Genomic DNA, 16,182 nt, shown 5'->3' with positions numbered 1-16,182 from the left:
ACCTCCCCCAACCTTCACACGAAAACAACTAGTGGGCGGGCATTCGTGCGTTACGTCACTTCATCGTACCAATTGGCTCGATATCGCCGTCTGTTCGCGGCCAATGACTCTGAGCTATTTAGGTGGGCGGAACAGGAAGCTGCTTTGAGCAGTGGAAGGGAAAAAAAGACAAAAAAAAACTTCACGGTGGCGGAAGATAGATCGAGAAACCGGAAGTAAGTGAAAAAGAAGGAAGTGGTGATTGACACCGGCAGGTATCGGCCCGTAAGTGACAGAGCGGGGGCAGCCGAAGCGAAACAGACGGCCTAGGAAAGCGATACAAAGCAAAATCATAGGACGGAAAGAGAGGTCTCCGCTACGGTTCCCGGTGAGTAACAGGCGCTGGTACCATAACCCCTCCCTGCCCTTGGCCTGGGGAAGTGTCGGACACCAATGGAGTTTCACAGCAATAAAGCCGCAGCGGAAGGTCCCATGATGGGTGGCAGCTCTTTACGAGATCCAACCTGGGGCCTTCTCGGGCTGTTGTTGATCGACACGCTGTGGGGGTGCTTGGGACTTGTAACAAGGCATCAATAACAGCAAGGCCAGGCGATTTGCTGGGGGTCGACTAGATAGGCCCCTCGTCTCTTCCCTAAGATTTAGTCAAGGGGACTTCACACGTTTGAATGCGGCGTGGGTTTGGGGAGCATTGTGTTTTCTATTTATAATACCTTCAACTATCACTTATTCTGATCTAATGTGGGGATATTGTCATATAATACACAAAAAACATGAATATCTTGTAAATTATAGCCTTATAAACGCTGAGTTCTGATGTCATCATTTATAAACGGTGAGTTCTGATGTCATCAGTTATAAACGGTGAGTTCTGATGTCATTTCTGTCACATGTCTCACCGAAACTTGTGTGTTATAATAAATAAAGTACCCCCTGTTGCAAAATATGAGGATATTAGAAATCCCCTTGGAGTTCCATGACCTTCAGCCTCTTGCTTTTATATGGTCATGAAACTTCTCGGTAACTTATAATATCCTGATATTTTACAAGAGGGGGCACTTTATTCACTATGTATACCACGCATGTGTGCATCTGATAGCCCTCCTATAAAGGCACAGTCGTCTTCTGCCACTCCTGAATGTTTTATTATTTAACAACCAGCGTTTTTTTTTATAATAATCTGTTTTTTTTTATATACTGAGCAGTATCAGTATATCAGCTCCCACAAACCCTGATACAAATATAATGACACCCTGTTTGCTTCAGACTAGGAGTTGTAGGGGGCCCACATTGAAACTGAGTACTGTCAACACCTATAAATACAAATTCATCTTATTCCCAGAGTTTGGAGGGGCCACAAAATATCGGCGTTTTTCTTTATACAAACATGAGATTGGCCTACCTGTATACCATAAATTATACTTTTTTTATTATATAATTATCAAGTTCCAACATACTCCATTGTGCAAAAAAATGGGAGTATGTGAATGGGATCCGTTATCTGGAAACCCATTATCCAGAATGCTCTGAAATACAGAAACAGCAATTTTGGTTCACAGATCCGCACACACAATTCTCTGCAGTCAGGGACGTGGCCCCTCTTTTTAGAGGGGCAGATTCGGGGAGAGTTAGTCCACACGAGGAGATTCGGGGAGAATTTGTCGCCTGGCGACTAATCGCCTCGTTTTTTGAGCGACAATCTCCCAGAACTGCCTCAGCGTGTTTTCACATAGGCTACAATGAAAAGTTGCCTGCGTCAAAGCCCTTATTGTTATACCACCAACAGTATCTGATACTGTTGATGATATAACAATAAAAAGAAGGGCCGTAGTCCCGACTGCAGAGAATTGTGTGTGCAGATCTGCGAACCAAAATTGCTGTTTCTGTAACTCAGAGAATTCTGGATAATGGAACAGCAATTTTGATTCACAGATCCGCACACACACGCAATTCTCTGTGGATCTGTGAACCAAAATTGCTGTTGCTAAGGGACCTTGCCGAGTCAACAGAGTACTGGCACCACCATTGCAGTAGGAGTGAATTGCAGGAGTGCGGTAGATATAACACAGTACTCAATTACAGAAAGGCTGGCTTCCATAGACTTCAAATAATCCGGAATAAGATATAATTAATCCTTATTGGAAGCAAAACCAGCCTATTGGTTTTTTGTTTTGTTTTTTAATGTTCACATGATTTTCTAGTAAACTTAAGGTATGAAGATCCAAATTACGTAAAGATCCATTATCCGTAAAACAGATCCCAAGCATACTAGATAACCGGTCCCATACCTGTATACGTTGAACATACAACTGATACGTAATATATAGTGAACCCTACCCAGAAACACTTACTTAAGTCTTCTATCCTTGGTTTCATAGTTGACCTTGCTGCTTTGTTGCATTGAGTTCAATTCTAGCCAGGGCACTGACTGCATAGAGTTTATATGTTATATCTGTGCTTAAAAAACATACTGGCAGGTAAAAAGGAAGATTATAATCACTTGGGGTGCCAATTGTTATTCACCCCCACAGTGATTGTTATTGCTAACCTCAGACTCCAAGCTGGTACTTTTTTTTTTTTTTCACTGACAACCAGTCCAGGGTACTACAATTGTGAGCGATGTGCAGCCATCTTTTTAACTCTTTCAGGGATCTCTTGTGTCTGTTTTCATACACAATGGAGGGAAGCTGAACTTAAACATGAAATACTGAATTTTTGCTCTTCTGGGCAGCAGCAATGATCCCAGGGAATGAAAGAAGGTGGTGGTGCGGGACTCTCTAGGCCTAGGCCGGTGTGTTTTTCAGCGATTAAGGGTGTTGGCCTCAGATCTGAGATAAGCAATTCTAATCAGTGTGTGTGGTGGGGGGATTTCCTTACAAATTGTTCTTGTGTGTTAATGTGTTGGGTACTTTGATTTTAAACGTAATTGGAGCAGAGACTGGTGTGAGTAATGATTATGATCAAAATCTGTTGCAGGTTTGTTGCTACCAATGTTTGTATCCCTGGAAGGTCTCCTTCAATTACTGTGGACGTTAGATTGATAAATGCAGATTACCAGCTGCTGTTGTATGAGAGGAAGCAAGTTGCTCTCTTCCTCTGATGTTTTCTGGTGACCAGTTGCTTGCTCAGCACATTGGAATCTAACACTAGCAAGTAGTTAGCACTTCACTTGGATGTAAAGGACTTCTTGGTATGTTATTTTAACTGTTCTGTTACCCTTTTCACTGTAAAGGAATAACCCTTTTACTGGTTTTCCCATATGGTATTCAGGTTGGTTGGATTGATTTTGTAGAAGATGATAGTGTTTAACAAGTAAACTTACTAAGATGGCAAATCCGAACTTGATTGTTGTACATACACCAAGCACGTAGTGTTGTGGTTCTGTGCATTCTTGGCAGAGCAGTGAATGAGTTAAAGGGGGTGTTCACCTTTATATTAACTTTTAGTATGAAGTACAGAGTGATATTCTGAGACAATTTGCAATTGGTTTTCATGTTTTAATATTTGTGGCTTTTGAGTTATTTAGCTTTTTATTCAGTAGCTCTGCAGTTTCAGCTAGCTGGTTGCTAGGGTCCGAATAATCCTAGCAACCATGCTTTGATTTCAATGAGAGACTGGAATATGAATAGGAGAGGGTCTGGATAGAAAGTTAAGTAATAAAAAGTAGCAATAACAATACGTGTGTAGCTTTAGAGAGCATTTGTTGTTTAAATGGGCTCACTGATCCCCATTTGAAAGCTGGAGAGATGAAAAAGGCAAATAATGCAGAAACTATAAAAAATAAATAATGAAGACCATTTGAACAGTTGCTTAGAATTGACCATTCTATAAAATACTAAAAGTTAATCTGAAGGTGAACCACCCCTTTAACTGATCTCATGTTTCCCACTGGTTCTGTATCAATAGAAGCGAGATTAAACCTAAATACATTAAAAAAAAAAAATCAGTTTTTTGTGTTTTATTTATTTATTTATTTCTGCGGGTCCAAAGCAATTGGGAAACATGAGATCAGCTTGTTCATGAATTACCGTGAAGTAAACACAGAAGACACATCAAATACCGGTAAGTCTAAAAAGGAAAAAAAACAACAGTTGACCGGCACATAATTACAAGCAATGCACACAATAGTAGTTAATAAAAGTGTGGGCCTGTTATATCCTGTGTGAGTGATTACTGCATTTCTAAGTGAATGTGTAATAAGTACTTTATAAATACAATACACTGAGTCACAGGTAAAAAAAAGTACACAAGGAAATACCCATACAGTTTAATATTTCAAAGCAACACACACTTTGTGCATTGCTTTGTGGATAAATCTCATCATTAGAATATACAATTGTATAGGGTCAACGTATGTGTATTTAATAATCGCTTTACCAGTTTGCTATCAGAATTCAAGGTGGTAGAGAGGAATGGGGTGTAATGAAAACCATTAATGTGAGTTAGGGCTGTTACAAATGTACACAGAAATATGTGATTAATTCATCCTATATGCTTAACCCTTAGCCTTTGTGTGTCATAAATGAATACACCAGCACTTAATATGCATTACCAAAATAACAGGATGAATCATATCGGCTGTATTTTTAAACCCATTGCTGTGCCCTTTGTACACTAGGAGTTAATTATGTTGTTCATCTGCTGCATCATGGCCAGCGTTAACCTTTTAATTTGTCACAGAATGACACGGTAATTATGCTTTAAGTTTGACTTGGAAGTCCAACTCCTTTTTATTCCTACAGATAATTATATTTTTTAGATTAATTTTAAAATCTCGATCTAAAAAAAAAAGCTTTCCCAGCAATACTGCTGTTCAGTTTACTACAGGTTTGTGATTTATTATCCAGAAAGATTAATAATTTGGGAATGCCTGTTCACATAGGGTTACATTTTAAAGGGGAACTGTTTCGAAAATTAAAATTTAAAATTGGCTTCATCACACTGAAATAAGAAACTTTCTAAATCAATTAAATATTCTTTACTGTTAATGAAATAATTAAGTTTGTAGAGAGACATGACATCTGGTGATTTTAATAGAGTGAGCTCTAATACATCGTCTAGGCAAAAGGAGCCCCCCCCCCTATAAGATATATTGGATCATTCATCTGACACCCAACTCCTGAATGAAGTGAAACAGAAGCCGAGAGAGGAGTAGTGAAGATAAACTTGATTATTTCAGAAACGATGCAGAATATGAAATTGACTATATTTAGAAAAATTATTATTTCAGTGTGCTGAAGCTTATATTAAGTTTGCATTTTCGCGGTAGTTCCCCTTTAAACAAATAATTCTGGACTAGTTTTTGATGCTACCGATAACAAGTCATCTTAGCCAGCAAAACAACAGCTGCAGAATGTGTTATGTGACTGCTACATTAGACTCTTTGGTTGCTGCTTTTTTTGCGTTTATGAGTTTACTTGCTAAGCAAGTGAGTGATGATGCATCTAGAACATTGTAGTGACACAACTGTCATGTGAACTCTCCTGGTCTGCCTAAGCATTCCACAAATAGCACACCCAGTGTGCCTAGTTGCTGACACCTCTGCTCCTATCTAAATAAAGAGAAACTTACCCACATCAACATTAGAATTCATTTAAAGAAGAAAGAAAGCTACTGAGGCAGATTATTGACAATAGTTTAGCCACAATAGTGCAATATATAACACTATACTTCTGCAGAATGCTTTACCATACATTAGTAAAATGCTCTAGAAGCTCTCTGTTTGTTTAGGATAGCAGCTGCCATATTACCTTGGTGTGACATCACTTCCTGTCTGAGTCTCTCCCTTCTCACTCATAGCTCTGAGCTCAGATTACAGCAGGGAGGGGAGAAGGAGAGAGGAGCAAACTGAGCATGCTCAAGCCCAAGCCCTGGGAGTTTAAGATGAAAGAAGGAAGTCTGATACAGAAGCCCATGTTTACACAATAGAAGGAAAGGAATCCAGTGCTTCTTTTGACCAAGGACTCAGAGCAACATTACTTTAAGGGTTTACTTATAAATTTATATAGACCTTTCTGATAAAGCTTACTTTGCTTTAACCTTTCCTTCTCCTTTAAGATAACCGTATAATCCACTGCCATCCTGTTTAAATGTTTGTAATTGTGAAATCTACACCTCACACTTGTGAGGAGTAACAACATTAGGGAAATGCAATACAGGTATGGGACCTGTTCTCCAGAATGCTCGGGACCTGGGCTTTCCGGATAACGGATCTGCTAGAAAATCATGTAACCGTTAAATAAACCCAATAGGCTGGTTTTGCTTCCAATAAGGATTTATTATAACTTAGTTGGGATCAAGTACAAGGTAATGTTTTATTATTACAGAGAAAAAGAAAATTGTTTTTAAAAATTTGGATTATTTCGTTATAATGGAGTCTATGGGAGACATCCATTCCTACAGAGTTTTCTGGATAACGGGTTTCGGGATAACAGATCCCTTCCCTGTATTTCAAGAGTCTGCTAAAGGTGGCCATACACGATAAGAGCTGCTTGTTTGGTGCGGTCACCAAAGGAGTGGATCTTTCCCCGATATGCCCACCAAAAGCAGGGTGATATTGGTTTGGCCCTAGGGCTAAACAATCTGATTACAATGAAGAGAATGGGCGCCGACAGGATGAGGACCGCATCAACTAGCCAATGCAGCCCTCAATTGCCAAAAATAATTAAAGCTTCCTGATCCAAATATTGCCAGATATTGATCAGGGAGACCCCATATACTTGCAGATAAGATGCTGAATCAGTCTTAAGAATATTAGCATCTTTAATCTGCCATTGTATGGCCACCTTTAATCTACCGAGCCTCATGTATGCAGCTAGCACATACACCAAGTTCTATGCAATATAATGTATACCTACTGCATTCAGTCTTCTTTTGACCTGTCTTTCCACTACAGTTTTTATAGAATGTTATTGTGTTTACAGTTGCATGGTGGATGATTATGGCGCAGGAGACAAACCACAGCCAAGCACCACTACTATGTTCAACAGGTTGTGGCTTCTACGGTAATCCTCGAACGAACGGTCTCTGTTCCGTGTGCTATAAAGAGCATCTACAGAGGCAAAACAACAGTGGTGGGAGAAATAGTCCTCCAGGTAATGTTGTCTTTCTGCATTTTTAAGTTGCAGGATTTTGTTGTTAGTCTTGTTCCCCAGCGAAAAAAATCGGTGACACGTCTATTTGAAGCATAAAACTCTGTCTGGTACTAGCCACTACTGATATAAGATATTTTGAAATTCAGATTTGATTACCGATAAGTAATGGGAGCCTTTACGAGAGTGCAGCCTTTCATAAGTTAGAATGCCGACACTGGCACCTTTTCTACAAGTCAAAATTAAATCTGCTATAACAGTCCTTTCAAACAGGGCAGCTCTGAAAATCCTATCAGACAAGGAGTGCTTTGACATGGTAATGCCATGCTCTATCACCATAAATCCCACTGTATAATCTGATTTTGGGCTCCAGGGCTAACATTTGGATCAACCTGCTTTGGGTGGACAAATCAGGGCCAAATCTGCTTGTTTGGCAACTACTCCAAATGGGCAGATCTGGCCTTTATCTCAGGGTGATTTTAGGGGCTGTGGCACCCATAATTTTTTATTAGCTCTGAGACAAATTAAATTGGTGGTTCACCCTTAAGTTAACTTTTAGTATGTTGTGGAATGGCTAGTTCCTAGCCATTTCAATTGGCCTTCATTATTTATTTTTTTTATAGTTTTTGAATAATTTGAATTCTTTTTCTTCTGACTTTTTCCTGATTCGGGGAGATTATTCACCAGGCGACAAATCTCCTCTTCTTTTTACTAATCTCCCCAATCTGCTTTCCGTTGGCTAAAATTAAAATCGCCTGGGGGCAAGCACACGAGGGCTTCGTTTTTTTGAAGTCGCCCGAAGTTTCCTCGTGAGGCAATTATGGGCGACTTTGGGAAACGAATCGCTTTGTGTGCCTGCCCCCAGGCGATTTTCACTTTAGCCGGCGTAAGGCAGAACGAGTGGCCAGACCCGTAGGCTTCAAATTTATTGTTATTATTACTTTTATTACTCTTTTTCTATTCAGGCCCTCTCCTATTCATATTCCAGTCTCTTATTCAAATCAGTGCATAGTTGCTAGGATAAATTGGACCCTAGCAACCAGATAGCTGAAATTGGAAACTGGAGAAATGCTGCATTAAAAGCTAAATAACCCAAAAAACACAAATAATAAAAAATGAAAGCCAATTGCAAATTGGATTCACTACATCATACTAAAAGTTAATTTAAAGATGAACAACCCCTTTAATCTGCATGAAAAGCTCTATACTAGTTAAAGGAGAGAATATTACTGCTATGTTACAACAATATGCTTGTTTTATGTTTTGTTTTATTTGTTCAATACCAAAGTGAGAAGCAGTGGTTAGACAGTATTGTACATCAAACAAGGTTACTATTACAATCTCCACGCCTTAGTATCAAAAATATCTGTATTCGTAATATATCTTTCGTTTTAAGTCAAACATATAACTTAACTTGAACAGATCAGCCATCATGCCTATTTTCTGCCCAAGCTTAGAGTTGTTTTTTTATCCGGGGGGTACCTATAATACTTTGTAATTGTGCCAACACTCCCAAATAACCTGATAAACCTCAAGAGAATTCTCCCTCTCTGCCGCTGACAACAATATGCTTTTGAGGACCTTTTTTTAGAATGTCATCCATTCCCTGAAGTTGTACTGGAACAGACTTGAGACTGATTTTGTAATAGGGGACACTTTGCATTATTGTGTAAATACATGTATTTGTTGCAGTTGTGTCGGTAGGAAGTGGAGTGGAGGCATCAACCCCACAGAATGCAGAGAGCTCACAGGCAGGTGATGTAGCAGATCCTGTGGTTCCACAGACTACACAGGCCAGGTAAGCACTTCTACGGCTTTTACAATTATATGTAACAGCTTTGTTAAAGATATATTTCCCATCTTAATGGTGTATCCTTACATCTACTTAGCTCGTTGCCACTTTTGGAAACTGGGTCGTCATCTTCACAAGCTGAAAATGCAGATAGCAGAACTACAGATACAAAAGAAATACAAGGTGAGATAGTAATGGGATTTGCTAGTCTGTTGATACCCGTCCTGAAATATGAGATTGAATTAATGTGGTGGTCGCCTAATAAATGACTACATTTCTATCCATATTGTGGTGATCCAACTGGTAGCCATGTAGAAGAGATCACGAGCTACCGTTTTCCTGTATAGGACTGCTTAAAAGGGTTGTTCACCTTTAAACAGTGCAGTTGGTTTCCGATAGATCGCCAGAAATAAAGACTTTTTCTGATTACTTTCTATTTATTATTTGTGAGTATTTTTGTAATATTGAAGTGTAAAGTTTAATTTTTCACCTTCTAAAGAAGTTTTGGGGGAGGGGCAGTGGCGTAACTACCAGGGGAGCAGGGGGTGCGATTGGGCCAGGGCCCGCACCCCCTCAGGGTCCCCCGGCAGCAAGCCAGCCACTGAATCCGGCGACAGAAAATGACGTACGGAGGGGGCGGGGGCCTGGCTGCACGTCCCTTCCAGGGCCAGTCCCCCTCTAACTACGTTACTGGTTACGCAACTAAATACATTTAGTTGATACGTTTCTTATCTTTGTTAAGATAAAGCTGTTAGGTTTGACACAATAGTTGCTAATATTCCACAGATATTGTTGAGAATTGTATCAACTAATAAATATAGCAAATTGTAACCATTAAGAATCTACTCCTCTATCACTGAGCTGCCAGAATGAGACACTAGAGACAGGAACATTCAACTTGAAACTCACATTTTGGGGAAACTGTAAAAAATAAAAGATGGAAAGCAACTGAAAAAAGTTTTTTTAACAAAAAAAAACTCAACTGAAAAAAGTATTTGGAAGGTGAACAACCCCTTTAATGGAATAGAGAGGCTGGCCTAATGTATTGGCATGTGCTCATTAAAGTGGACCTGTCATCCAGACATAAAAATCTGTATAATAAGTCTTTTTCAAATTAAACATGAAATCAGAATTCTTTTTTTTTTATTAAAGTGTTCATAGCTGTTGTAAACTCATTTAAAAATCTCAGCTGCCCTCAAATATTGCCTACCCCTCCTCTGTGCCTTAGGCATAGAGGCGGGGCAGACACTTACTTTCACTTTCTATTCAGCACTTCCTAGATTTTCACTGCTCTCCCCACATTCCCCTGTTCTCTTCACCGTTTGTGTAACCAGTGCATGGGGATGGACATCAGATCCCCCATTCTGTTGCACAAACAAGATTCAGAGATGTTGCAAGGCTTGTCGGCTGGAGCAGCACTATTAACTGATTCATTTTGAATTTTTTTTTTTCCTATGACAGTATCCCTTTAAGGAAAAAAAACCTTATTTGTGTCTGATTTTGATATATTGCACCCCAAGAGTGATTTTCTTTTCCTTCTATACCCTTTCTCAGCTGCAACATCAGACAGTTCACAGAACTCCTCCGAGGAGCTTGAACGCTCTCCTGAAAAAGCCAAGCTGAAAAAGAACCGTTGCTTTATGTGCCGTAAAAAGATTGGACTCACTGGTTTGTATTGTGCAGCATTAAATCTGACATTACCTTTTTCTTAAAAAGTGATACCAAACATCACTGTCAGATCTGCACAGGTTTAGCACTGGACTTATGCCCTGTAGAAAAAAAAAAAATGCAACTCTACTAAACAATCTGATGCAAACACAAAGCCTGTATGTGGAGTTATTTATCTGAACAGGAATACATCATCTTGAAGTATAAATATCCATGCCAGTACCGTAGGTATTATTTATGCTCCAGAAATAATCGTTTACTGTTGTGGTGTGCCATGCCTTTACACATACACCTCAACACTAGGGGGCAGATTTATTAAGGGTCGAATTGTAAATTTGAATTTTCAATTTTTTAAATTCAAATTGTGAATAATCCTAACTCGATTCGAATTTTAATTAAAAAAAATTTAGATTTATCAAACCTTGACCCTTGGAACAATTTGAATTTGGCTATTCGCCATCTAAAACCTGCCGAGTTCATGTATAAGTCAATGAGGAGAGGTCCAGTGACCGATTTGAAGATGTTAATAGCTTTCCTGACATTCGAGTATTTATTATTTTATTTATTTTTTTGGAGAAAAAACTATATTCGAGTTTTCCGGGAGGTAATATTGATTTGAGTTTTAAATATTAGATTTTTTTTAATAACCTCCCAATCAAATTTTGTGTATACAGTATTCAAGTTTATTAGCGTTAAAACAAAAAAAAAAGTCACATGAATTCGAAATTCGACCTTCGATAAATGGGCTTCTAGGAGTAAATATACATCCAGAATGGCCAGTGTCTAATTTTTTTTCTCGTATTGTCGTTTTTTTGCAGGGTTCGAATGTCGATGTGGAAACGTATTCTGCGGGACTCACCGTTATTCTGATGTGCACAGTTGCTCTTATGACTACAAAGCGGATGCAGCTGAGAAGATCAGGAAAGAAAATCCAGTTGTGGTTGGAGAAAAGATTCAGAAGATATAAATGGGGCTGAAAGATCGGTATCCCTGATGAAACCTGCCTTGTGTTGCAGGAGATGGGCCTTGGTGGGGAAATTGGAAAAAAAACCCACCTTGTGTCTTTTTGACTCTGCTTCCAGGGATACAGTTGTGCTGGCTTCACTTTTTTTCAGTTTTAGTTTTGAATTTTTCCTATACTATTTCATCTTTTTCCTGGGAAAAAAAGGATACAAAACAGACTTGAGTAAACTCTTAAGTATCTTCTACAGGTTTTCATCCTTTTCAGACCAGTTAGATTATTTTTTAGAGGCACAGAGGATTTAAAAACAAAAAAAAAACCCCAAGGAGTTAATGGTTCTGTTTGGCATAGTTGTGTTTTCAACCGACGAGCAGTTACATGTAGGTTTATTCTTCAGAGGAAAGTTACCCTTGCATTACAAACCAATAACCCAACACACTGCAAGGTTCTCTCGTGCCCAAGAAATTAAGCCAATAGCTCCTTAACCCATTGTATTTATCCTAAAGTAAATGGATCGATATTTTATTGGACCAATTTAATTATGTATGCTTGTGAGTTCTAGAGAAATGATGGTATCCTCGGAGAGCTTAGCTCTATGAACTCTCTGCTCTACAACATATTGTGTGATTGTTTGGATGATTAAAGAAACTCTTACTATATACACAGTGATGCATTTAAATGATACTACCTGTTTGTTCCCCATCAGGTGGTGCATTTCTTTGTACATTTAATAGGTGCTATTTAGCCCTGATTTCTTTTGAGTCTGCAGTCCTCGGCTAGAGATCAGTTTGTTCATCTGTAGGTTGGGAGATCGCTATATACAGAAGACTGAGGCATCCATCTTCCAGACTTTTCCCTTTTTTTTCTTCAGCCTGAGAATGTTGTCCACTGATCAACTGACTTTTGGTCAGATGTGTGAATGTTGGTCCCCCAAGGAAAGGCTTAATGTTTATGTCAATCTTATTAAATAAAAGTTAAAAATCTAGAGTAAAGCTCCTTCTGATGCAATCTGTTTTTACTGCATAGCTTATGGTTTCTATCTAATAATGCATTATTGTTTACTGTACAAGTTTATGTTTTAGTTGATTTTTTTTTTTTTTTTTTTTTTTAATTGTGACTGCTTTATGCATCAATGTTAAATTTAATTTTGTTAAGCCAGGGGTGTAAATGTATGGGAATTTGCAATTGCCTACTCTAAGTAGAAGCTTTTTTTTTATAAGCTTGTTCATCATTGGGCACAGATAGTCATGTGGGCAAATTTACTAAAGGACTAACGCTGGCGTAAATTCGCTGCGAAGGAGAGACTGTAGCGCTACTTTGCACTCTAACGCCAGGCGAATTTTCACTCTGGCGAATGGACGTAACTACGCAAATTAAGATGCAGATTTTAATGAATGTTACCTCTTGCGCCAGACTTGCCTTCACCACCTCAGACCAGGCGAAGTGCAATAGAGTAGATAGGAGTTCCTCAAAAAAATTTTTTTCCATGTTACAAAAAACGCTGGTGACTTTCCAGTTTTTCAGGATAATAGGCTGCAAAAGATCGTACATTTTTTTTTTTTTTTAGGGTACCTGGCTCCCCCCCCTACATTTCCTAACATATGGCATATAAACTATACACTGAGCTCATTTGTAGGGCAATATAACAACTGTTTTCTTTTATTAAAGGGATCCTGTCATCGGAAAACATGTTTTGTGTTTTTTTCAAAACACATCAGTTAATAGTGCTACTCCAGCAGAATTCTGCAATGAAATCCATTTCTCAAAAGAGCAAACAGATTTTTTTATATTCAGTTTTGAAATCTGACATGGGGATAGACATTTTGTCAATTTCTCAGCTGCCCCTGGTCATGTGACTTGTCTCTGCACTTTAGGAGAGAAATGCTTTCTGGCAGGCTGCTGTTATTCCTTCTCAATGTAACTGAATGTGTCTCAGTGGGACAGTGTTGTTCTTAGATCTACCAGGCAGCTGTTATCTTGTGTTAGGGAGCTGCTATCTGGTTACCTTCCCATTGTTCTTTTGTTTGGCTGCTGTGGGGGAAAGGGAGGGGGGTGATATCACTCCAACTTGCAGTACAGCAGTAAAGAGTGAAGTTTATCAGAGCACAAATCACATGACTTGTGGCAGCTGGGAAATTGACAATATGTCTAGCCCCATGTCAGATTTCAAAATTGAATATAAAAAAAAAATCTGTTTGCTCTTTTGAGAAATGGATTTCAGTGCAGAATTCTGCTGGATCTGCACTATTAACTGAATCATTTTGAAAACAAATGTTTTCCCATGACAGTATCCCTTTAAGTTTCCCTGGGCTTGTGTAGTGTAATGTATTTGCTGCAACATATACGTCCATTCAACTTTAACTTCCGGCCGTATGCAAATTAGCCAACACTAGTGCAACTTATCTTTGCTTGCCAAATTAACGCTTGCAAACTTCGCCATCGTTCGGCGCCCTGGACGCAACTTCGCATTTTTAGTGAATTAGCGTTGTCCTGCCGAATATTCGCCTGTCGATGTGAGCGAAGCAGTCGCTGGCGAATTTCCGCAGGTTAGTGAATTTGCCCCATGGTATCCTACTTTATTTAGTGCCCCATCTCCTACATCTATGACTAGGCACCTTAAAGGACAAGGAAAGTTAAACTAAAGAAGTAGCTAGAAATGTTGTACATTATGTTTTGTGCTTCTGCACCAGCCCAAGGCAACCACAGCCCTTTAGCAGTAAAGATCTGTGTCTCCAAAGATGCCCCAGTAGCTCCCCATCTTCTTTTCTGCTGATTCACTGCACATGCTCTGTGCTGCTGTCACTTACTGAGCTTAGGGACCCACTCACAATATACAGTACACATAGAATAGAAATGTCACAATATAAGGCTGATTAGTAATTAATAGAGATAATTACATCATGGCAGCACAGAAACCAGTGCAATTAACACCAGAGTTTAATAATCAGCCCTGTAGAATCAGCTTATATTACAGACCAACCTCATTTTCTGCTTGATGATTTGTGACGACCCCTAAGCTTAGCTTCTCAACAGCATCTCAGTGCCCACTGAGCATGTGAGTGTCACAAACACTTTCCAAGATGGTGACCCCCTGTGAAAAATTTGAAGTCCTGGATCATTGCTGATATTGAGAAGCTTAAACTTTACACTAGTGCAATAAATTCAGTATATAAAATATGACATTTTAACCATATTTCTTTTTAGGGTTTAGTTCTCCTTTAATGACCTCTGTTCAATATGACATTTTATTTACAAATATGCTCTCAAGATTATGTTTACTCTCAGTGCCAGGGTTTTTTTTCTTTCTCGTGGTGCCGCATGATCGAAGGCTGAAATATACATTGTATTAAAATGATGCTGTCATACAAAATTCGGTTAAGCCTTTGCGCAGTCTGGAGGGCTGTAAAAGTCACTTGGAGGGCTACCTTTAGCCAGAGAGCCTTCTCTAGCTGCAGGGCCTCCAGTTGTATTGTACTCTAGAACACCGGTTTCCACTTTTAGGGGAAGACTACACGACCAACTTTGATGCGATCCAACGATGGGCAACAAAACGCGCGCATCAAGTCGGATGCGACAGGAACAAGGTAAGTAATATAAAGTTGCCCAGCGTCGGATCGCATCAAAGGTGGCCGCGTAGTCTTATGTGTTAAAACAATGTAAAGTTTAACTGTTATTTCATAGTATATTTGTTCAAAAGATTCACCCAATGCTATTGTAACCGTCTTTTTCTTCTACAAGGAACCATACTTTCAAACAATAGCAACAGTATACTAGTTACAGTTTCATAATTGCCCATTGTGAGCATGAAGACAGAATGAAGAGATACAGGTTGCTCAGAGAGGGAAAGTGAAGAGTAATATTTTTGGTTGATGAGGGGTCAGTGAACCCCAGATTACATATTTTAAGTGGACAATGAATAGAGGCAAAATAGGAAGATCAATGAAAGCGTGCTTATAATAGTTCAGTCTGTAACTAAATAGGACTGTACTATATTTCTTTACATGTTGGGGGTTGATTGAAGTATCTGTCACCGCAGGGGTGCTTGGGTGGAGGAAAATTAAAAATGTAAATATGTGCAACACCCAGTAGCAGCAGCTCTTTCCCTTCAGATAAAATCATAGCCTTTTGCCAATAAAATTGGCAAAAGGTGTTCTAATTCAAACTCTTTGGATGGCAAATGTGTATGGGTGAGATCAGCCCCATTTATTTCTGGATTGACGCTTGGCTCAGAACCGCTGTTGATGAGGGGCCATCAGTTGACTTTTTTTTTTTAATGCAATATCTATTTTGGCCACCCCAACATATAATAGTTAAGTCTCGTTTGATCAGAATAGGCCAGATTGGACAATCACAAGGATGGTTGTATCTAAAACTGTGTGTGTGTGTGTGTTAACACAATACAGTTTATGCAATGTGCCCTATGCAATGTCCATCTTGCTTTGAACTGTATATACAGCTGGGTGCCTATCATTTTGGATATCTGTTAGCTGTTCTATTCTTGTCTAAAGCAGTGTTTACATTGCTGAAAGCATAACCAGTTGCTGGCCCATTGCTAGGGATTGGGTGCTATTCCGCTGTCCTACCAGTATCCCTCTCTATATCCTTGCCAGAATTCATTCAGCTGGAAAACAGAGGCAGTATTCTGGCTTTATTGGAGGCTTGTTAAAGGGATT

General features: G+C 39.2%; 1 protein-coding gene across 2 annotated transcripts; it reads left to right on the top strand.

Annotated features, from left to right (window-relative positions):
• Positions 1 to 154: 154 nt before the first annotated feature.
• zfand6.S (zinc finger AN1-type containing 6 S homeolog) lies at positions 155 to 12,501 on the top strand. 2 transcript variants are annotated; one of them, XM_018254067.1, is made up of 7 exons: positions 164 to 367; positions 2,974 to 3,187; positions 6,921 to 7,091; positions 8,781 to 8,886; positions 8,978 to 9,063; positions 10,435 to 10,548; positions 11,367 to 12,501. In XM_018254067.1, the coding sequence occupies exons 3-7, from the start codon at positions 6,932 to 6,934 to the stop codon at positions 11,513 to 11,515; spliced, it is 615 nt and encodes a 204-aa protein (XP_018109556.1). In that variant the 5' UTR covers positions 164 to 367; positions 2,974 to 3,187; positions 6,921 to 6,931; the 3' UTR covers positions 11,516 to 12,501.
• The last annotated feature ends 3,681 nt before the right edge of the window (positions 12,502 to 16,182 follow it).

Source organism: Xenopus laevis, chromosome 3S (assembly GCF_017654675.1).
Source record: "Xenopus laevis strain J_2021 chromosome 3S, Xenopus_laevis_v10.1, whole genome shotgun sequence".
Taxonomy (NCBI): Eukaryota; Metazoa; Chordata; class Amphibia; order Anura; family Pipidae; genus Xenopus; species Xenopus laevis.
The sequence above is the reverse complement of the archived record's forward strand: the minus strand, read 5'-3'. Positions and strand labels throughout refer to the sequence as shown.